We start from the raw sequence: 21619 nt of genomic DNA, 5'->3' as shown, positions 1-21619 counted from the left end.
GCAGAGGTGTAACATATCTTAGATGCTTTGTGATTTGTTCTAGTTAATCGTTCTAGTTAATCATTCTAGTAGTCTGCAGTTTGGTCGTTTTTGCAATGAATAGCAGAAAGGCGTGGGGAACTGAATGTTGAATAGCTTTGTAAAATAAAGAAGGTTAGTCTATTTTTTTAAAAGTGCTAAAACTTTTGGTTGTATTTTGTTTCTAACATAGGAGTTGACATGTCGGGAAGAACTTCTCACCCTCCTGCTGTCACTTCTGCCTTTGGTGTGGAAAATCCCTGTCCAAGAAGAAAAAGCAATAGGTATGCTTTACCACTTAGAGTATTAAGGACCTAAAAGTGATTCATGTATTAGTACAGAGCCTAGGACTCCCAGCTAAAGAGTAGTAGTTCATTGTAACACTTACCCTCTTAACATAAAACAAAGATGTGGTTCTGCAGAGAATTTAAACTCAAATACCAATGTTCTGTCAACATACAAGGAAGATCAAAATTGTACAGAGAAGGTGAAGGCTCTTGTTTGGTATGAAAGGCAATGTTCACATCACTGTGTAGCTGAACTTGGTTGATGAGAAAATTTTTATTTTCAGGTTACTTTGGGGGAAAGGATATTTGAAAGGGTGTGTGATGTCTGCTATTGTGAAGTATTTCATGAGTAGAAGGGTAAAAAAATACTAATTCTTCTTAAAAACAGAAGATGCTGATGCTAGATTGGACAGAGACAGAATGAGACAGACTTTTTCTCCTGAAATTGAAGAAATGGGAAGTAGAGAAGAAGCTTAAAGCCAAACAGTGGACAACAGAGTATGAAAGAAGTATAATGTAATTAGGGAGGCAGGCCCTGAAAAATAGAGTAATACTGGATGATTGTGAACAGATCCAGGCTTCAATCCTTAGAAAATATGTTCCGTGTCAAACTGATGTGCTAACTGAGGGGTTAAATCACAAGGATTCAACTGCCAAAGAGGCAGTTTAAATTGAATTAAAGAAGTGAAAGGCATGATATAAAATATACTCTGTGCAAGAGCTGAACCAGGAAATGGTAGCAATTATTTTGGTTTTGTGGGTTTTTTTAACTTTGGCCTCATGCATTTGTCTGATGCATTCTTTTCCCTATTAGAGGATTAAAAAAAAATGAAACAAATTAAATTACCTTGTCTGAGTTCCTAAAGATTCTTACCTCAAGCTCTGCCAATTTTGCTGTTGTAAACTTCAGCAAACCAAAGGCTTTTGTTAATGTTTGTAGACTTGAAGTATTTAAAGTGCCAGTTTCACAGCACTATTATATAATGAACTTTCCTGTTTGCTTGGTTGCATCATTCTTTTATTGCTCCTGCTTTCAATGCTTGAATTAAATGTTTTGGTTATCTTCAGTGACTTTAGTGACTTTTCCAGGTTTAGTTTAAAATGTTGCGTAAATAGGTTTTAAGATGTTTTTGTACTCTGCATAATGTACAGTTTTTATTTCTACAAATTTTCCTCATAGCACTGATGCATTAACATGATGTATTCAGTTGTGCACGAGGAACTTTTTTCTCTTGGGTTGAAATAAATCCACCTGTATTAGGCAGCTTTTTTCTTTCTGTGCAGGAAATAGCCTTTGTTTGATAAAGTACTTCTGCCTTCAAAGTAGATGATGTTTCTTCCTTAAGCATCACAACTATGACTATGAAACAACAAGGCACAGTCATGCCTGCACGTGGAAGCATCTTTTTTTTCAGTTTGTTTAACGATTGTAGTTATTGCATGGGCTTCTGGGGTTTTGTGGCAGTGAGGGCTGTTATTAATTATCACATTTTTCTAAATACTGAACTTTTACTGGATGGTGGATACTTGGAGTTGTTTTATACTAGGTATTTTACTGCCCAAAGCATCCAGAAGGAGTTCTGTCACTACTTAAAAATGACGATGGATTTTATGCAAGAACATAGGTTTTTTCTCTGCTGGCTTTTTTGACAGTTTGATCTGAGTTTACCAATATAAATGAACTGGTAGTACTTGCATTTTATTCATCAAAATCTTGCCCATTGAATCAGATTTAAATTTTTTTATTTGCTATTATATACTGTGTACTTGAAACTGGGGGTTTTTTGTCTTGTCTTTTTGTGGAAATATTCAGCACCCTAAACATTATTCCTTTCCATATCCCTCTTGTCCCTGACTATTTTAAAATCCACTAGCTTTATTTCTGGTTTTTGGGTTCAGAGCAATGCTGAAATAGACTGAGGTCTGTATATGTGAAGATCCGCACTGTTTCTAAGTAGAGAAATTTATTTTTTTTATTACCCTTAGTATGCTAACAATTTCTTCGTGCATTCTAAGAGGACTGAGTTCCCAGTTCCTCTAGCAGCTGAATTGCAAAAAGTGACAATGGGTCATCAAACTGAAAAAGGCCTCTTTTCCCTCCCCTTAGATTTTCTTCATTTGTTGTGGGATAGGGCTCTTTGGCAATGCTTATCATGAGACTACAAATATATCAAATGATATACACAAAGTAAATATTGCTTGAGTAACTACTTAAAACTGCTTCCATAGCTAAGTAATAGAGGAGGTCTTAGAGTTGGTATCCTGCTGATAGATAGTCTACTTCTACTATATTAGTATGTCGAATTTATCCAAATTTAAATTGAATACAACTAGAGGCTTGCAGCTATATTTTTCCTTTATATTCTATCTGTAACAGGCTAAAAGATTTTCAGACTAAGCTTTCTTCCTTTAACTTACTGAAAAGTTCTTTTATCTACCTTGATAACATCCTTTCTTAAGAGAATGGAATAGCTATGAGTACAAAAAAGTTTTAGGAAACCCTCTAACACACTTTTGCCTAATCCTGATTAGAAAATGAACTAATTTGTCTAGGCTTTGAAAATAGCCAGTATGGTTCCTAAATGTGAATTGTTGCTTGCTCTTTTATACTGAATGTCAGACACAGGTATATGCAAAACCATGACCTATTAAGAAACTAATTTGTTTCATGTTTTTCAGCTGGAAGTATTAAACTATAAAATTAGGAAAAATGCTTTAATGTTTACATGCTTATAATGTTCCTCAACCTCAATGTGCATTTGATGTTTCTTTTTGTTTATCTTTCTGTTTCAACAGATTTTAATATACCCTTCACAGTAGACATATGCCTGACCAAAGAGAATAATTCAAGTTCCATGAAATCTACTCAGGAAAAACTAGGGTTAGATGGAAGCACTCGTTCATCTCTTCAGACTTCTGTGAAACTAAATCCTCGATCTCGAAAAAGTGGACGTCTGCGCAAAACCACCCATCGTTATTCAGTGCGAGATGCAAGAAGATCTCAGCTGTCCACTTCAGATTCAGAAGGCAATTCTGATGACAAGACTACTGTAATAATGAAACACAGACGCTCCCAGTTACTGCAGCCTTTTTTAACATACCCAGCTAGGGACAGCTACCCTGTAAGTAGAAGTGATTGCCTACCTGCGGAAGTAGTACCAAATTCTAATCCTGATGCCCCTAATCTAGAAAATTCCAGCAAAATTATTCCAGCACATGAGCTAAACCCAGAGATTTTGAATGAACCAGCTGCAGGAACTGCTGAGAGCAACATGGATAATTCTCCTTTTGACTTATGCCGTGTCTTACTGTCTCTCCTAGAAAAGGTGTGCAAATTTGATATTGCTTTGAATCACAGTTCTACTCTTTCAGCTAGTGTGGTGCCCACGTTGACTGAGTTCTTATCAGGATTTGGAGATTGTTGCAATGTAAGTAGTAACACAGAAAATGAAGTAGTTTCTGCAGGGTGGACAGAAGAACCTGTGGCTCTGATCCAAAGGATGCTCTTTCGAACAGTGCTGCATCTTATGTCTTTAGACATTAGCAACACAGACACAATGCCTGACAATTTGCGCAGAAATTTAACAGACTTACTTAAAGCAGCATTAAAAATCAGAATTAGCTTGGAAAAGCAACCTGATCCTTTTGCTCCAGGATACAAGAAAACACTACAGCAGCTGGTTCAGGATGAGCGCATATTTTCTAGATACTGTCACAGAGCCTTGCTTCTACCTGAGGTTATAGAAGGGGTCTTGCAGATTTTGATCTGCTGTCTACAAAGTGCAGCCTCCAATCCATTCTACTTTAGCCAAGCTATAGATCTGGTTCATGAGTTCATACAGCATCAGGGATTTAAGCTGTTTGAAGTAACAGTGCTTCAAATGGAATGGCTGTGTATGAAGAACGAGGGAGTAACTGAGGAAGCCTCAGAGCATCTGAAAGCCCTAATCAATAGCATCATGAAAATAATCAGCACTGTCAAAAAAGTGAAATCGGAGCAGCTTCATCAATCGATGTGTACAAGAAAGCGGCACAGACGATGTGAGTACTCTCACTTCATGCATCACCACAGAGATCTTTCTGGGCTCTCTGTATCTGCTTTTAAAAACCAAGCTTCCAAAAGCCCTTTTGAAACTGCTGATGGAGAAGTTAATTATCCTGACAGATGCTGTTGCATTGCTGTTTGTGCACACCAGTGTTTGCACTTGTTGCAACAAGTTTCTTTGAGCAGTACCTGTGTTCAGATTCTCTCGGGTGTACATAATGTAGGAATATGCTGTTGTATGGATCCAAAGTCAGTAATTGTCCCGTTGCTTCATGCTTCCAAGTTACCAATATTAAAAAACTTTCAACAACACATACTGAACATCCTTAACAAGTTTATATTGGATCAGCTGGGTGGAGCAGAAGTTTCTCCAAAAATTACACAGGCATCATGCAATATATGTACTGTTGACTGTGATCAACTTGCTCAGCTGGAAGATGCTTTGCAGGGCAACTCTAGTGATGCTGGTCTTGCATCTAGTTCCTCTTGCAAAGTTCAGGGAATTCTGCCTAGCAGTGGATCGGAAGATATGTTGTTGAGATGGGATGCATTGGAAGCTTATCAGGACGTTGTTTTTGAAGAAGACAAACTACGCGGCATGCAGATTGCAAGCCATATTTGCCACTTAATTCAAAAGGGAAATGCAGTGGTCCAATGGAAACTATATAACTGTATTTATAATACCGTGCTTCAGAGAGGGGTTGAGCTAGCTTGCCATGCTCAACAACTCAGGCTAACTACAGCAGATAAACACACATGCAATTACCACAGCCAGTGTTTGCCTTCTGAAGTACTTCAGATTTATTTGCAGATGCTCCCTGTGTTGCTTAAATCCAGGTTGGTTGATTTTATATTTATTAATTGAAAACATGCTAACTATGTACAGAGCTGTGTGTGTTTCTAACTGATCAGAACATAAGTTTTATCTGGACTGTAGACAATACTTGGCTATTGCAGGGGTGGCAACAAGGTAAATGCTTAAATAACATAAAATGTAATCCTAGATTCATAAACCATAGAAAGTAAAGGCTCTCTGTTGATGAGTTATGATCTTTAACAAGCCAAAGTGTGTAGAAACTAATAAAAATCTTTGTCCAATGTGACATACTCTTGGACTCTTCATTGCTCATGCTAAAGTGAGTCAGGAATGTTTAACAGATTGACATGTTACTTCTCTGTGGGAATTAGACTGCTTAGTTTTCTGATGTTTCTTCCCTTTTCCTCTTAGAATGGTCTTCATAAAAACTACCTTTCAAAAACAGGGCTTGAGAGGTTTACTTAGAAATAGAAACTGTCTTATATATTGTTGAACTAATTAAATAGTTGTTTAATACAATATATGGAGGTTTATTCAAACTATGAATGTGTCCTTTTCTCCAGGAAAGATTCTGACCTTTTCTACTGGAATCCTGATAAACTGAAGTTAATTTAGGAGGGTTATGTGAGACAAAAAATAGACTAGTATACCAATGTATGTAAAGGACTGTCTAATACATTTTTAAGTTTTATCCTAACCTAAACTGTATCAGAAGCTATTAATTTTTGAAAGTGCATTTAGTGGCAAAGAGGGAAGAGAAGTAAAATCTAAATTTTTAAAAAAAGTTTGATATCCAATTTCCTATTGGCTTAAAGATGGAAATATGCAAGTACATGATTCATTTGATTCTAGAGTGTGTAACTTAGGGACAGCTTTTACTGTAACTTTGGGAAGGAGATGGGAGGGTAGGGAAGGTATATGTCTACAAGCAAATATAGTACATAGGAAGCTTACAGACCCTCACCCCAAATTCTGTATGTAATAAACTCAATGTAATACTTAGGAAGAAGGGAGAAATATACTTGGAAACAAAAATACTGTAAAGTTCTTCAACATCAGACATCCTGTCATAACAATAGCACAGAAAAATTGTTTTTGAAAGGTATTCCTGAATTCTATCTGAAATGCATCTTTGATGTAACGAATAGCTAGTAAAATGTCTTAAAACTTAAAGTTTATTTGAGAAGGAATCTCTACTTTCTGGTGAAGTCACAGAACGGAGAGAAATAAAGATATTTACTAGCTCCAATTGCTAATAAAAGTTATGGGAAAGAAGTACCACTAAAGAGCAAATGTCATAAATATGGTTAATTGAACCCCTTTTTAAGGTTTTGAACATCATACATCTTTGTGGACTACATTTTAGAGGGTAATCAATACTTCCTACATTGTATCTTACAAAAAAATTGAATTTTCTGTTACCGGATGGATGATACTTGGGATTCTAGAGTGCTGCAAACAAGTTTTTCTTCTCTTTAATTTGCAATTTACAGTCATTTTTATCAATTACTGTGTACATGATCAGTCCTTGGTGTTACTCAGGTGGGTAGAACAGAGGGTTAATTTTGGATAAGATGTGTTATCTGAACTACATGAATTTGTGGCTCATTTATAAGGTAACTCTTATGCTTTCTCTTGCAGGGTAATTAGATACTTGTTTCTGAGTTGTAATGGAGTGAATCAAATGACCGAGTTAAATTACTTAGATACTTTAAGAAGCCATTCTTTAAAAGTGCTAGAGACTTTGATACTCTGCCTTGGTGACCAGCAGAAAGACCAAGCAATGCCAGAGTTGGAAGGCCTGAACAGTGAACAAAAGGAGTCTACATCTGGCTTGTCTGCTTCTCTTTGTAGCCAGCATGCTGTTTCAGAAGTTCCTCAAAGCCTGAGCAAGTTTTATGCTGGTTTGAAAGAGGCCTACCCAAAAAAGAAAAAGTTTGTGAGCCAAGACATTCATGTTAACACAGTGAACCTATTCCTCTGTGTTGCCTTTTTATGTGTAAGTAAAGAAGCAGATGGTGATCTGGATTCAGCTAATGACTCTGAAGATACGTCAGGATATGACAGCACAGCCAGTGAGCCATTAGGTCATAAATTACCGTATCTGTCATTGGAAAGCCTTACTTTGCCCTCTCTGGAAAATATTCACAGGGCTGCAGATATTTGGTCCATGTGTCGTTGCATCTATTTGTATAGCTCAGTTTTCCAGAGGCAGTTCCATAGACTTGGAGGCTTTGAAGCATGCCATAGATTACTAATTCTGATAATCCAGAAACTTGCAAAAAATAAGGAAATGGAGCAAGAAAAGAGGGAGAGAGTATTGAGTGAAAGCAGCAGAAGTTCACATGGGAGTCCTCGTGGTGAGCTTCTCAACAAGGATGACTCTGTTCAGTTTGCTAAAAGCAGAGAGGTGACACAATTGGAGCTCGATAGTTCTGACAGTCTTGCTGGTGCAGAACAGCTGGTGTCTGAATGTGTCTACTGTGACAGCTCTTTGAGTAGGGAACACACTTCTGTTACTTCAGTTCCTAACCTTGAAGGAATAAAGACTTCTGTAAGAGAAGAGACTGAGTGGGCACTCCAAGGTATCAGACTTCTAGAAGCTCTGCTGACAATTTGTCTGCACAGTGCAAGCACCATGCAGCAAAAGATGGAGGTGGAGATGTTTCACCAGGTACTGTGCAACTTCCCTTAGCTTATTTTACTCATATTTGTTACATACAATATTCTTTCAACAGTAATTTAATCAAAAGTTCTTTTAGAGATGAAAAAATCTTATGCTCTTATGGTACCCTATTTTTTTTGTGTAGTACTGAAAGCATGCAGTTCAGTGATGTTCTTAGTAACCAAGGGTAGTGGTCAGCAGGCATGAAAGAATGGGAGCGGGTGGATAAACAAACTGACAGTTGCTGTTTCTGAGAAGTCATCTTCCCATGTGTCAACTTGTCACTTTTTGTATTTGGTAAGATGCTGGTAAGGATCCTGTACCCCTTTGCTTGTTCTCCAACATGATCTTTGTTCTCTTCTGGGTTGGATCCCTGTTCATGCCAATTCTCTGCTGCTTGTGAGCTTGAGAGGGCCTTCCAGAGTGGGAGATTGATCCAGACTAGATGAGATTTTTCACCTTGTTTACTTTTTTGAGCTGTTTCTGGTTTATTTTTCATCTACTTGTTACAGTTTGGGCTAGCATGGTCAATGTGGCTAAGGGCTGAACTGAACATCAAATGCTGTTTTCTGGATCAGTGTATCTTGAGTCCCAGGGAAGACTGGTCCTAGCAGATGAAGATTTTGTTTATCTTTTTCTGCATAAAATGATCCTGACTAGAGGAAAGGAATGATTTCCTCTGACTCAAAGGCAGTAGGGGATGTCAACAACTATGAATTGCTGGCTGACTATGCCTGTATTTTTTCTGGTTACTTATGGCCTGCTTTTTCTGTTTGTTTTTTTTTTTTCCCCTGTGTAGTCCATTTGTCCAGTTTCACATTCTCTGGAGGCTGTCTGAGCTGATGGTTTTGAATGGTGGGAGAAACTGGATTTTTTTGAAAGAGTATTCAGTTGAGAATGCGTCACAGAGGTGGGATTGGAGAGCTGCATAGGCAAGATGTGAGCATTATATATAGTGACTCACACATCATGTTTTTGATGATGGATCTGAGCAGAGCATGGCACTTAAGAAGTATTAGAGGGCACGGGTACTGAAAGAACACCTGGAAAAACTATTAAGCCTTAGAGGTGAACTAATTCAGTGTTCTACAACAAGTTGTTAATTTATGGAACACACCTTCACTGTGCTTTAATGTTTTAATTTCTATCTTGAATTTTACTTGGCAGTTTGTTACAAAAGCAGGATGCATTAAGTACAAGTAGAAACTGGAGTTCTGTCTGAGCCATTTGCTATTTTTGTGAACTTGAACATGTCACCCTCTGTCATGTTAACCTCTAGTAACGTTGTGGTGTGGTTTGAATGCATTGTGCTTGAAACTGTTTCAGAGATATTTATTTTTGAAACAGTGCTTTCACTTGCAATGTTTGGGAAAAGGCATGTTGCCAGATTTTTTTTTCAGTGTGGAGACTGCTTAACCAGCTAAATCTGTCATGACAAACAGGTTGAATCCTTATTGCAAGAGACTGGATGAAGGCTGGTTTTAGCTGAGAAGTCAGATTAGTGTAGGTGGAAGGGGAAGATCTTAAATGAAAGCATTAGATCAAACAGAATAACATGAATCAAAATGTTTGTCTCCCCCAAAATGCAGAATACCTGTGTGGATGATATCTTACTTCAAATAAGAGAGGAGCTTGCTCAATCAAAAGTGATAGAAACTGACTTGGCAAAGCCTCTGTTTGATTCACTGCTTCGTGTTGCATTGGGCACTTTTTCTGCTGATCTGGATCATTCTGAAGAAAAAACTGAAAAGGTATGGAATGCCAACTAAGTGTTTGCTTAGTCATGTTTTTATTGTTTGGGTCTATTTTTAAACTTGATAGGACATGTTTAAATGTGTTTGGTTACTATGGCTGTTGAAGATTAATTCTCTGATTCTCATATGTAAGTGTGTAAGTTGAGTGCTGGTTATTGATACAGTCCACACATTTACTGCTCAGAAATGAGTCATGCCCCAGAAAGGACCAAGCTGTGTTATGCTTTGTGGACGTACCTGAAACCTGATGTCCTCTTTACTCTTTGACTCTTGAGAGTGTGACAGACTCTCAAAGGGAGAGCTTCGAACAGGGCTGTTGACTGACTTTAGTGGCTGCAGACATATCTTCACCTTAAAGTAACTGTCAAGTTGCGTGTTTATGGTGGCAGTGGCTTTTGAAAACACATTTATTCTTAATGCATTGGCCACCTGCTTATCGAAGCATTGGTCAGGTAGGTAGTAAAAAAACCCATCTTTGCAGAATCAATTTTTTATGTAAGAATGAAGTATTCTTAAAAAGTATCTCAAGTTTCTTGAAAATGTGTGATTAATTTGTTACTTTTGGCAATGGGCTTGGAGAATATAGGCACCTGGAGGGTTCTAAATTGCTTGCCTCTCTGACCAAAGATGGTAAATTTGCTTGTACAGACCCATTACACTGAAAAGGAGCCTGTGTCACAACCTGGAGATATTTCTGAAGAAACTGAAGAATCACAGTGCTGTAGTCTTAAATTTTTTGCTGAAGAGGAAGGGTATGAAGCAGATAGTGAAAGTAACCCAGATGACAGTGAAACCAAGAATGAAGGTAACTGAAACTTATGAAAATACAAAGCAGCCTTTGACACAGTAAAACTTGCTTGTCTTTTGAGATGTGCAAAATGAGTGAGCATCAGACCTTTAACAGATAAACATATTAACTTTTTTACTTCCAGTAGGATGAAGTTACAGATGGAGAGATGCTGAATATTCTTACTGAGTGTTACAGGAACTGTTCCATTTTGGTTGTTTTGGTTTATGTGACTCTTGCTCTAAAGTAATTTTGCTCAAATGTATTATTGTGGTCTAAAAGCAGTTTTCTCCAGATATGCTTATCAGTAGTCTGTTTCAAAATCAGTACTGAATTTCTTCTTTAGTATTATAACAATCTGGTAGAAATTAGATGGTCTAATTATATCATAGAATTGTAGAACACCAGGTTGGAAGGGACTCAAGGATCATGTGGTCCAACCTTTCTTGGCAAAAGCACAGTCTAGACAAGATGGCCCAGCACCCTGTCCAGCTGAATCTTAAGTGTCCAATGCTGGAGAATCTACCACTTCCCTGGGGACATTATTCCAATGGCTCGTTCTCACTGTGAAAAATTTTCTTATTGTGTCCAGTTGGAAACTCCTCAGGAGTAACTGGTACCCATTACCCCTCATCTTTTCCATGTGACTCCTTGTAAAAAGGGAGTCTCCATCTTCCTTGTAGCCACCCTTTAAATACTGGCACATAGTCATAAGGTCTCCGCTAAGCCTTTTCTTCTCATGGCTGAACAAACCCACTTCTCTCAGGCTTTCCTTATACAGCAGGCTTTCCAGTCCTTTAATCATCTTTGTGGTCCTTCTCTGGACCCTCTCCAGCCTGTCCACATCTCTTTTGTATAACAGGGACCAAAACTGAACACAGTATTCCAGGTGTGGCCTGACAAGTGCTGAGTAAAGTGCAATAATGACTACTTCATCTCTGCTGGTGATATCCTTGATGAAACCCAGCATCTTGTTGGCTTTCTTTGCTGCTGCAGCACACTCTTCACTCATGTTGAGCTGCTTGTCCACCAGGACCCCCAGATAGATCCCTTTCCACAGAGTTGCCCCCCAGCCAGGTAGATCCCAGCCTGTGCTGCACCCTAGGTTGTATTTTCCCAAGTGCAAGACCTGTTTGCCTCCACCCTCTGGGTGCAGCCTGTCAGCCAGTTCCCTATCCACTGCACACACTACTTGTCTAGACCGTAACGTACCAGCTTTTCTAGGAGAAGGCTGTGGGGAACTGTATAAAAAGCCTTGGAGAAATCCAGGTAGGCAGTGTCCGCTGCTCATCCCACACTGACCAAGCAGGTTACTTGTAGGAGGTGATTGTGATTTGCCACTGGTGAATCTGTTCTGGCTTTTCCCAGTTACATGCTTCATTTGACTTGTGATAGGATGTGTCTCTTTGTATTCATTCAGGGTCTGATGTGCACATCTCTTGCTGTATTCTGTTTGTGTAAGATTTTGAATTTTAAATTTTTTTGAATTTTGAACATGTATTTGCTTTAACTTTTCCTTTGTGCTGAATATCTGGATGCTTACGTTCTTGTATGAGGTCAGCATGAACAGTAACAGCTTTTATTAGAACTGCATTCAACTGTTGCTGTTTACCTATGCGACTAGGCTTTATTGACAGTTGTACAACACTTTAGAAGCATTTCTCAGTTAAAAATTTAACCTGAAATATTTGCATGAAACATATGTCTGTACCAAATAATTTTAAGTAACGTCTTTTAAAGTCTCTCCAAGGTCTAAAGAGGAGAGGCTGAAATGTTGTGATTTTGTCATGTAGATATTGTCATGTGCATTTTCTGAGTAACTAAACTGTTTCCCCCAGCCTTTTAACATAAAATAATTTCAATTTATCTCCTTCCTTAGCAGGCTCAGAGTTCTAAATAGAAGCTTGAGGTTCTATTACAATGATTTTACTGTCATGTTTCATGAATTGCTTATTTCATGATTACTGTGTGTGTCCAGTTCCCAAGAAATGAAGGCACATAGTTTAAAAACATGTAATGGAAGAAACTGCATCTTTGCTCTTCTGTATTAGCAGGAAAATATGAAAATCTGAAGCAGACTAGAAGATTATACTGTTATTTTGAAAACTGCTTATAAGCTAGAAACTGTTTTTGATTTGTACCTATGAGAAGGCTGGAGAAACTATGTCCTTGGATGCTCTGCTTAAATCATACAAACTGTATTCAGCTGAGTAAGTTTCAGTAAGACAAGTGTTTTCTTTCAGGAGCAGACACAAAGGGAGAACCAGGATGTACTGGTCCTTCAGGTTATTTTAATGACCTAGCTGAAAACATCAGTCAAGGAGAATTAATGTATCCTGAAATCTGCATGTTAGAATTAAACTTGCTCTCAGCTGGTAATGCAAGTTTAGATGTGCTTGCTCATGTATTCCAAAGCTGCCTGAAAATCATCAGCCAAAAGGAGAGGAATGCCACTGTACTTATAGAACAGGTAAAAATGTTATTAAAGGCAACAGCTTAGCAATTGTATATCTTACTTGCTTCAGTTTTTTAGTATCAGTATATCTAATAGAGTGATCTCAGAACTATTCTCACTTGTTAAGGGCACTTGGTAAGACCTGTAACAATGTCAATGACTAATATTGCCAGGTGCATTGCATTTATTACCTTTCAGTACATTAGTTAACTGTAGTTTCTGGTGTTTGACCTATAAAGCTTTTGAGCTACCTTATTATATCAAGACTGTTCGATAACTAGAGCTATAAATACAGACTTCATGATTGTCAGACCTTTTAAAAAGCCAGAAAAGCTAATATTTTCCTGTATATGGATATATGTAAACATTCTAAATATATGTATTCCATATGTACTTTTAGAAACTTTCAGTGGTGTACCTCAAAAGTATTTCACACTTGTATTCTTCATAAGTTTACATTAGAAACTAGTTATACATATGTTGATGGTCTCATGATCCTTTGGAATTTGATTGTTAGTTTGTTCTTTGCTTTTTAATAACTATGTCCCTTTTGCAAAAGAAGAAAATATAGTTAAGTAATCTAAGCATAAAGAGCTTGTTTATATGATCATTTGATTAAGAAGCAGTTAGTGCTTTACAGTGTAAACCAAAAGCAGGAAATGAAAACGTTGTTTCAGTACTCCAATTCTTTGTGTGAATTATTAGCTTTAAATCACTAGCACACATCTATTTCTTGTTTCTGAACTTCAACACATGAAACTACTAACAGTTCAATATCTCATTTTCATTACTCTTCAATATAATTTAGAGCAGTCTATTAAACTAATCAATTCAGAGATTTTGAATATCTTCAATTAGATTTTTTTCAAATTACCTTTTAAGATGCATTTGTGAAGGATGTTCTTCAGTACATGGGGATTTTTTGGTAATTATTCTTTAATCTTACATAAAAAGGTTGGGGAAAGGTTGAATTTGCTTTCAATATTGCATCAGTATATAAGAACATGCTGCATTCTGTCACCACTGTCAAATTCTATAATTCTGTTATGAGGCAGAAAACAAGGGAGATCCCAGCTGCTGAACTGATAATGGCTGGAAGGTTTCTTTCTAAAATAATTTGGATTTCAAAGTCTGTCTTCAGCAACTGAACACAAAAAAAATGTTCAATAGTAAACAAAAATGTTCATAAAGTAACTAGAATTGTCTACTGTTGATTTTAAAGACAAGAATTGACTGAAAGAAATTATTTCCTAGTCTTTTGAGCTGGTGTATATTCTTCAGATATAAACTTTCCCTGTGGTTTTTTTTTTACCAGGGAGCCGTCAAACACCTTTTGGGAGGATTTCTGAACATATTGACACAAACAGAATCTAGTTTTCATGGTGAGTTCAAGGTCTAAGTAACTTAAATATTGCTTTTTATAACTTAATATATACAGACTCAAATTTTTAGTTCACAGTGCAAATACAAAATTGACAAAGCAAATTCATTGGCATGTGTGAATTTATGCAGCTGCTTCTTTAACTTGTGACAAGTATCTAACTTATGTGTAAATACAGGGTTATTTCTGAGCTAGTGGAAATCTGTTATTTAAACACATGCTGTCAGATCTGAAAATGGTAGTTGAAATTGTAAACATTAGGGTTGACAGTGTTAACAAACATTGCTTGGAAAAATCTTACTGACTGAATCCATCACAACATAAGTTTTATTTCACATTTTGTTGTAACACAAGTCTTAGTGATGTCTTGATTGTGTTTTATTTCTAATCAGAAAACATCTGGCTAATCCACGAATGTGGAAGCAAATTTAAATACTTGCCCAAAGGTAGCTTCACATAATGAGGTTGCTCCACAGCAGGAGATGATGTAAACCCATCCCAGGACTTTGATCCCTGGCTTTGTGGGGATAGCTTTTGCATTGTAGATGGTAGGTTCCCAGACTTTCAGACTCCACTTTGCAAACCTAGGAGCCAGGTTTAGTGTAGCTGTCTAGATTCATTCAATGAAATTTTGAATGGTAGTGTCAGGAAGTACTGTTGGGTCTGTCTAGAATTCATCTTGTAATATTTAAAATTCAGGAAGCAATAACTGTTTTGAAAAACACTCTGCATTCCAAATTAATCTTTCCTCATAATAGTATGGAATAAGAATATTTAAAGCTTTTAAAAAAGTTCTTAAGAATATTTTGTCTCCTTATTTTTAGCATGTCAGATGGTGCTGGTAGACCTGTTAGTTTCCTTAATGAGTTCACAGACATGTTCAGAAGAGCTCACACTTCTTCTGAGGATATTTTTGGAGAAGACACCTTGTACGGTATGTATGGAGTAGCACATAGCAAAATTTAGAAGCTTAATGAGAAGAATGAAGCAAAATTAAAATCCTTTTGTGTCCCAAGAATTTTGGTAATGTTGTAATAACATTCTAACTGATCAGAGCAAATGAAATTTGGTTGTTGGAACAGATCATTCTCAAAATGTGGAAATAGATAAGAGGGGGTTTTGAAGTGTGTGTTAGTCTTGAGAAGTCTCTTCAGCACAAGAGAACAAGATTCCTCTTGGAGACTGATGTGGTTATGGGTGACAGAGCACTCTTAATACTGTAAAATTTGAAGTAATTCCTGTAAAGTTATAAAGCATCTCACTATTTCAGGAATGCTTTAGCTGCAGAAATTACTTTCAAAACTGTCTTAAGCTGGTTTGTGTAACACTGGAATCTACTGTGTGGAATATACTGCTGAAATACCTAGCTGTTCATTTGTGTGGGAGTCCATAGGAAAAAAAGTCAAAGAAAATAAAAATACTGTGGATTCTGAAATAGTAGCAAACAAGGAGACACAAGTAAATCTTTCAAATGTGGCTTGCAATAATTGGCTAAGTAATTAGAGAAACTGTCTGGGTTAAGTGCTCAGCTAGTTTTGTTACTGATCATGCAATAACAAAGTGATGGTGTGTGTGTGCATTCCTGACCAGCCTCAAACACAGGGTAAAAGGTGTGGTCTTTTGTTGAGGTATAAATTAATCCGATAGCACATAACAAATGTGGGATAAGATTGTGCAATGAGTTTACCTGTTGTGGTTCAGCTCATTCTTGAGCATGGTAACTTGAAGCTTGATCTGCTCTAAATCCCCAGAACTGTTGGGCCATAGTCTGTTGAAGTTACTACTTGATACTTTGTAAATGTGTATCAGTTTGAATATGGAAGTCCACCTCCTGTTGGGAAAACAGGAAGCTGGGTTTAAATGAAGAATGGGTTTCTGTTTAGTTAGATGACACTTGACTACATGGTGTAAACGGTTTGATTATTTTTTTCTCATTTGTTTGGTTTATTTCTTCTAGGAGATACTACTCAAGGGTGTATTGAAGATTATAGAAACTAATATTTATATGAACCCATTACAGTACCTTACCTTCCCTTTGCTACACGGCACAAGTTTGAGTACTAGTTCTTCACAAAAATCTGCTAGCACTTCCAACAGCAAAACTGCAGGACTACTAAAAAGAGCAAAATTTTCACAGAGTAAGAAAGAGGCAGATGGTGAAAATTTGAGTCACCAGCTGCTTTCTTCTTGGCATGTAGCCCCAATTCACTTGCCTTTAGTTGGACAAAACTGTTGGCCACACATGTCTGAAGGCTTCAGTGTCTCACTGTGGTTTCGTCTGGAGCATGCTTATGAAACAGAAAATTCAACAGAAAAGGGGAAAAAATTCAAGAGAAGCAGCAGACTGATAGCTGTAAGAGAGAACAGCTTTGACAGCACAGGTGAGGATATAGTACTTCTGTTTCTACTTGGGTAGCACTGAAGAATTCTGTTACAAGTATTACTAATCAATGTTCCATGTATAAAAGGTTGAACTTTCTTATGGATATTAAACATGAGTGGTAGTCTTTATGATTTTTCTTTGAGTACTGTGTCATATGCTTAAAGATAAAACATTTCCAGCCTTAGTTTTTAAATTGGATTAATGCCTGGTTCCTTAGAAATTTAGTATTCTCACTGAATTTGTAACTTCAGTAAAAAGTCTTTGTGCTACTTCATGTTATGATGAAGAAAATGTTAAATGCTGCAGCTGAAAGGTCATGGGAAAAGGCTGCTCTCAAGTTTATTTGGTCTCATGTATTGACGAAGTGGCTTTTGTGCTCTTTAATAGAGAGCTAGTAAGTCTTTGATTTAGGATTTAAAAAGGAAGTCTTAGCTAAAAGATGCTCTGAATCCATCAAGTCAGTCTGAGGCTGACTCGGTATAAATCCTTCAGCTTTCCTTGTGTGCCATTGTAAATGTTAATAGCTGTACAACACTCCTGTTTATACTTTTGCAGAGACCCACCTGCTTCCAAACTCTTCTGAGCAGGATCTTTTGGTTTATAATTTGTAGGAGGAAAAATTTAAGTTATTTAAAATGTCTCCCAATCACAACACTTGGAATATCTTTTACTGTCCTTTATTCTTTTCTACTGTATTTGAATAAAAGGAGGGACAACCCTGCCCTGAATCTTGGAACTCACTAGAGCTGCCTTAATTAGAAGGTCTGTGCTGTTGCTTGGTGAAGTAAAAATATTAAATGCAAGATCATACTTGAAGGGTAGTATGATTTGGGAAGAAAAATCTAAACATTTCTTGGTGAACTGACACTAAGAGTGCCAGTTCAACATAGGAACGTAATATGATATGGCATGTTGAAAACAATATTGAATTAGAGTATATTCATGCTTAGTGGCTTTACAAAGACATGTGATGTGCTGAGTGAATGTAGAGCTCCTCTATTTCAGTTTATAAGAGACCTAGGCCTCTGAAGAGAATCATGCAAGATGGGGGGGGGGGGGGGGGGGGGTGTGTGTTTGGAAAAACAACCATGGAACTCCTATATAGTACCCAAGCTGTTTCTTTTCACACTTGATAGCTGTTTGGACAGGCTTTGTTATTGTATTGTAATTTTGTATAAAAATGTTTATATTTCTAGAAGAAATGAAGTCTATAGGAATGGAATACCTAAGCCTGGGAGATAAACTTGTTGAAGATGGCTGTGTTCATATAATTTCACTGGGTTCCAAAGCACTGATGATACAAGTCTGGGCGGACTTGAACACTGGAGCATTCATATTTCGGTATGGTGCATTAGTCCAAAAGCAGTCTCATGAACATACATATTGTTACTTCCAGTTGCAGCTTGCAGGCAATACTGATGGAGAGTAGAAAACTAATTTCTATAGTAGAATCATCTTGCACACTGATGGCAACATCAAGTACATTTGTTGCATACAGATCTACAGGTTTACTTGCTTAAAGTGTTAGTCTCTGGTCTTGAGTGTTTCCTGTAGTCATATATAAATAATTGGACCAAATTAAGATGCAAGATCAGTCATAAACATAATGCAATGCAAGGTAGCAATTCAAGTGTTAAAGAAATGATGTAATAAGTTTGTGAAGATAAGCAAAAGCTTTTGTAGCTGTAGGTTTTCACACCTGAAGTGTGAAAATTGCTGTTACTTACTTCAGCAATCTTGGTTTTAATCTTTTGAACAGATTTTAGCTCTACTTTAGTTCTTGTAAGTAATGTATCCTTAAAATGAGTCTAAAGCTGCAATTTTTAGAACATTGTTTCACAGCATTCAGAACACCTGTACTTTTTCAGTAAACTGAATTTAACTCTTCACTGTAAAATAAAGATAATATCCTTATGTTAAATGTAAGCAGATTCATGTAAACAAGTGAAAATAGCTAAGTTGAAACTGTAATGTGAGGATTTTCCTAGCTTATGTTGAACACTCTAAATATAACATTGTGATCAAAAATATTATCTGTGAAAGTTAAGGAATACAATCTGAGTAACTGAGGCCAAAAAATTGCAAATTTGGGGCTTAAAATGCAAATTTGAAAACAAACACGCACACACTTGTTTTTCCTTTTCTATTGTTTCTATAGTATGTGCATGGATCCAAATGATGAGATGAAAGCTGGTCTGCTGGCACAGGCTGAATCTCCAGAGAATGTTTTCCTTGTGGGCAGGTGGCAGCATTTGGCAATAACATATTGGCAACAGCCAGAAGGCAAGAAAAATATCCATGGGAAGTTGTTGCTGTGGGTTTCTGGTCAGAGGTAAGGTATATGTTAGTTTTACCCATATATTGATCTTAAAAAGATGTTCTCTGGTAGGAAAACTTCTGTACTATTTTGGTGTAAGTTGAAGATATGGTTGAGTAGTCTTCTGGGGTAGGAGAGGGATGTCGTACACTGCTAGGAATTCCCTAGAAATATCCAGAATTGTCTTGATTGCTTTAAGAATCATCAGTTCGTACCATGGACCATTTTGTCATGAATAAGTGAAAGAGGTAAGTACTACAAGATTTTGAGTAAGATTCAAAAAAAGCTATGGCATGAAGTTAGCAGTAGGCATAATGTGTCTGAAGAATTAAAATTGAGGAAGTATAGTTCAGGTTCTGGCAATATTGTTGAAAGTAGGAATGAAGAGATGGAGAGAAGGCAGTCATTTTGCTCCACTGAGAGAAATAGAAAGGGGAGAAGTTAAAAAATATTTCAGACCAGATCTGAACTGGCAGTAGGAAGTACTACTTCTTCCACTGAAAACTTAAGGTCTGTGCTTCTAAATAAGGTGCCTGGTGCTAGGTTGGGTGGGCCTGTGCCTGAATGAAATATTAACTGGTTAGGGAAAAAGGAATTTATTAAATATTTCAGGTTTCATCCTTTCTTCCTAAAGTCCAGACTATGAAGACTGCCTTTGTGTCACAAATATGAAGCAGGTGGTCAAAATACTATCTTGTAAAACAACTAGATGTATCACAAGCTCTTTAATATTCCTCTAGAATTTGGTCAGTAAACAAGCAATATTATTAAAGATATTCTTAAAGCTGTATCTAGGAAAAAAAGCTGTTGCACAGTTTTTCTTCCTGCAGTTAAACCTATAGCTGTAACATATAATATATATTTAACTTAGTTCTTGAAACTACATGGAGTTAATTTTTAAGCAACTTGATTTCCTCCCCTCCGTTGTTCAGTCTGTGCATGTTGATATGCAGTAAAGTCCAAATATGGAGATACGGGAGAAACTAAGAATACTACAGTGTTCTGCACATGTGTAGTTAATGTGGTCCCTCTATATAGAGAGTTAGTTGTCAATTTGCTCATAGTTAGGCTCTTCCAGAAAGTTGCAGATGACCTTTAAAGTCCACCTGGTCTGTCTGTATATGCACATCAGGCTTATTGCCTGTGGCTGTACAGCACACTAGCTCTGACTCTTCCCTGGTATAAGCAAATCCCTAACATGGTGCTTTCCATATGTGAACCACAGTTTTCATGATGTATATTAGCATATTCAAAGGCCTTTTGAGTTTTTAGGAACAGTAGAAATTATTGAAAAACTGTGGTATTTTACTAGTGTCATATACAGCTTCTTGTCTAAGGGCAGAGGGAAGAAGAAAAGAATTTCAGATCTAGGAAATCTTGACTGTATGGCAGCTCTAGTTGGGGACTCCATTTCTGTTTTGTGCAGTATTTGAATACATAATTATGTAAGTGAGTTTTAAGGTGCCTAGAAGTTGAAAATGTTTTTATTAATATTGATAACAGCATGGCTTCTCATGTACTAAATATTCTATTTTAAGCCTAAGCTGAATACCTTAGCAATTTTGACCACTTCTTAATGTTTAAACTTGTTTCTTTATATGTATTTTTAGGAAATGTGAGATTAATTTAGATTACGCACTACCAAGGAAATCAAGCTTATCATCTGACAGCAATAAAACATTTTGTATGATTGGCCATTGTATATCATCTCAAGAAGAATTACTTCGATTGTCGGGTAGATGGGATCTTGGAAATCTGCTTCTATTTAATGGTACTCTTGTATGCTTTTTTTCTTGAATAAGTCTTTATTTCCTCTTTCCCCTCCAAGATCAAAGGCTTAATTTGATTTTTTTAAAACATGCCAAGTTTTTGCAGTAAAAACAATACATTTTTTTACTAGCATCCAGCATAATCTATCAGGGAGAAAGCAGGTAAATGTTTCAGTATTGGGTACTTTCTAATTGTGTCCTTCCACTACTATTCTGCTTTCTTTTTAGTCGCTGTAATTGGTAATTCCAGTTCCTTTAGTGTTTCTTCTATTTTCTTTAAATAATACCTGTGTGTAGAGGATGGAGAGATGGTGGTATTTGTTCTGTTTTTTTCTTAAAGCACTCAGTCTCTCCCAGCTGGAAAATTGATTTCACTTACCTGCTTCTAAACTGCTAGTTTCAAATTACTTAAAGCATATTAAAAAGTAAACAAAATCTGAGCCACTAAATACTGAGTTAAGCATGCTTATTTCTGGAACTGCTGAAGTTACTTTCAGGTTTTCTTAGATGTATAACTCTCCTCCCTTTGGAAGTTTTGTCCAGGACTTCGGTTGTTTGATTACTGCTGAAGGCTGCAACCCTGCTGGTCATCAGCTGGCATTTCTTCATGTGCAGTGGCCTGGTCAGGACTACTACATAAGTGAAATCAGTTTAACAGGATGTGTGGTGTGTGCAGATGTTGTATGTGTATCTGTGTGGGCCACAGGTGGGATGCTCATCATAAATGTAAGCTCCACCTTGTGAATCTACATGGTCTGATCCCCATGTGCCTACAGCTAGTGTAACTGGTGTATTCAGAGGACACTGGATTTTTTGCTACACAGTTGTCATGCACCTGTACATCTCAGACTTAGGTCTGTCTGGATGCTGCTTTTGACTTTGCTTTCTCAAATAGATGACCTGAGATGTACTGTCTAGAAAGGGGAGGGAGGTTCATTTGG

The 21619-nt window shown here is 37.0% G+C and overlaps 1 protein-coding gene across 1 annotated transcript in view; it reads left to right on the top strand.

Annotated features, from left to right (window-relative positions):
* LYST (lysosomal trafficking regulator) overlaps positions 1–21619 on the top strand; it is an 86085-nt gene that overhangs the window by 19190 nt on the left and 45276 nt on the right. The window contains exons 4-15 of the mRNA XM_074896780.1: positions 212–302; positions 3102–5187; positions 6809–7841; positions 9422–9583; positions 10235–10391; positions 12617–12843; positions 14144–14210; positions 15034–15143; positions 16167–16590; positions 17789–17933; positions 18751–18924; positions 20520–20680. Of these exons, the coding sequence (XP_074752881.1) occupies positions 212–302; positions 3102–5187; positions 6809–7841; positions 9422–9583; positions 10235–10391; positions 12617–12843; positions 14144–14210; positions 15034–15143; positions 16167–16590; positions 17789–17933; positions 18751–18924; positions 20520–20680 (4837 nt within the window). The remainder of the gene's footprint in view (positions 1–211; positions 303–3101; positions 5188–6808; positions 7842–9421; positions 9584–10234; positions 10392–12616; positions 12844–14143; positions 14211–15033; positions 15144–16166; positions 16591–17788; positions 17934–18750; positions 18925–20519; positions 20681–21619) is intronic.

The sequence above is a fragment of the Athene noctua genome, chromosome 1 (assembly GCF_965140245.1).
Source record: "Athene noctua chromosome 1, bAthNoc1.hap1.1, whole genome shotgun sequence".
Taxonomy (NCBI): Eukaryota; Metazoa; Chordata; class Aves; order Strigiformes; family Strigidae; genus Athene; species Athene noctua.
This window is presented reverse-complemented; position numbering and strand designations above follow the sequence as displayed.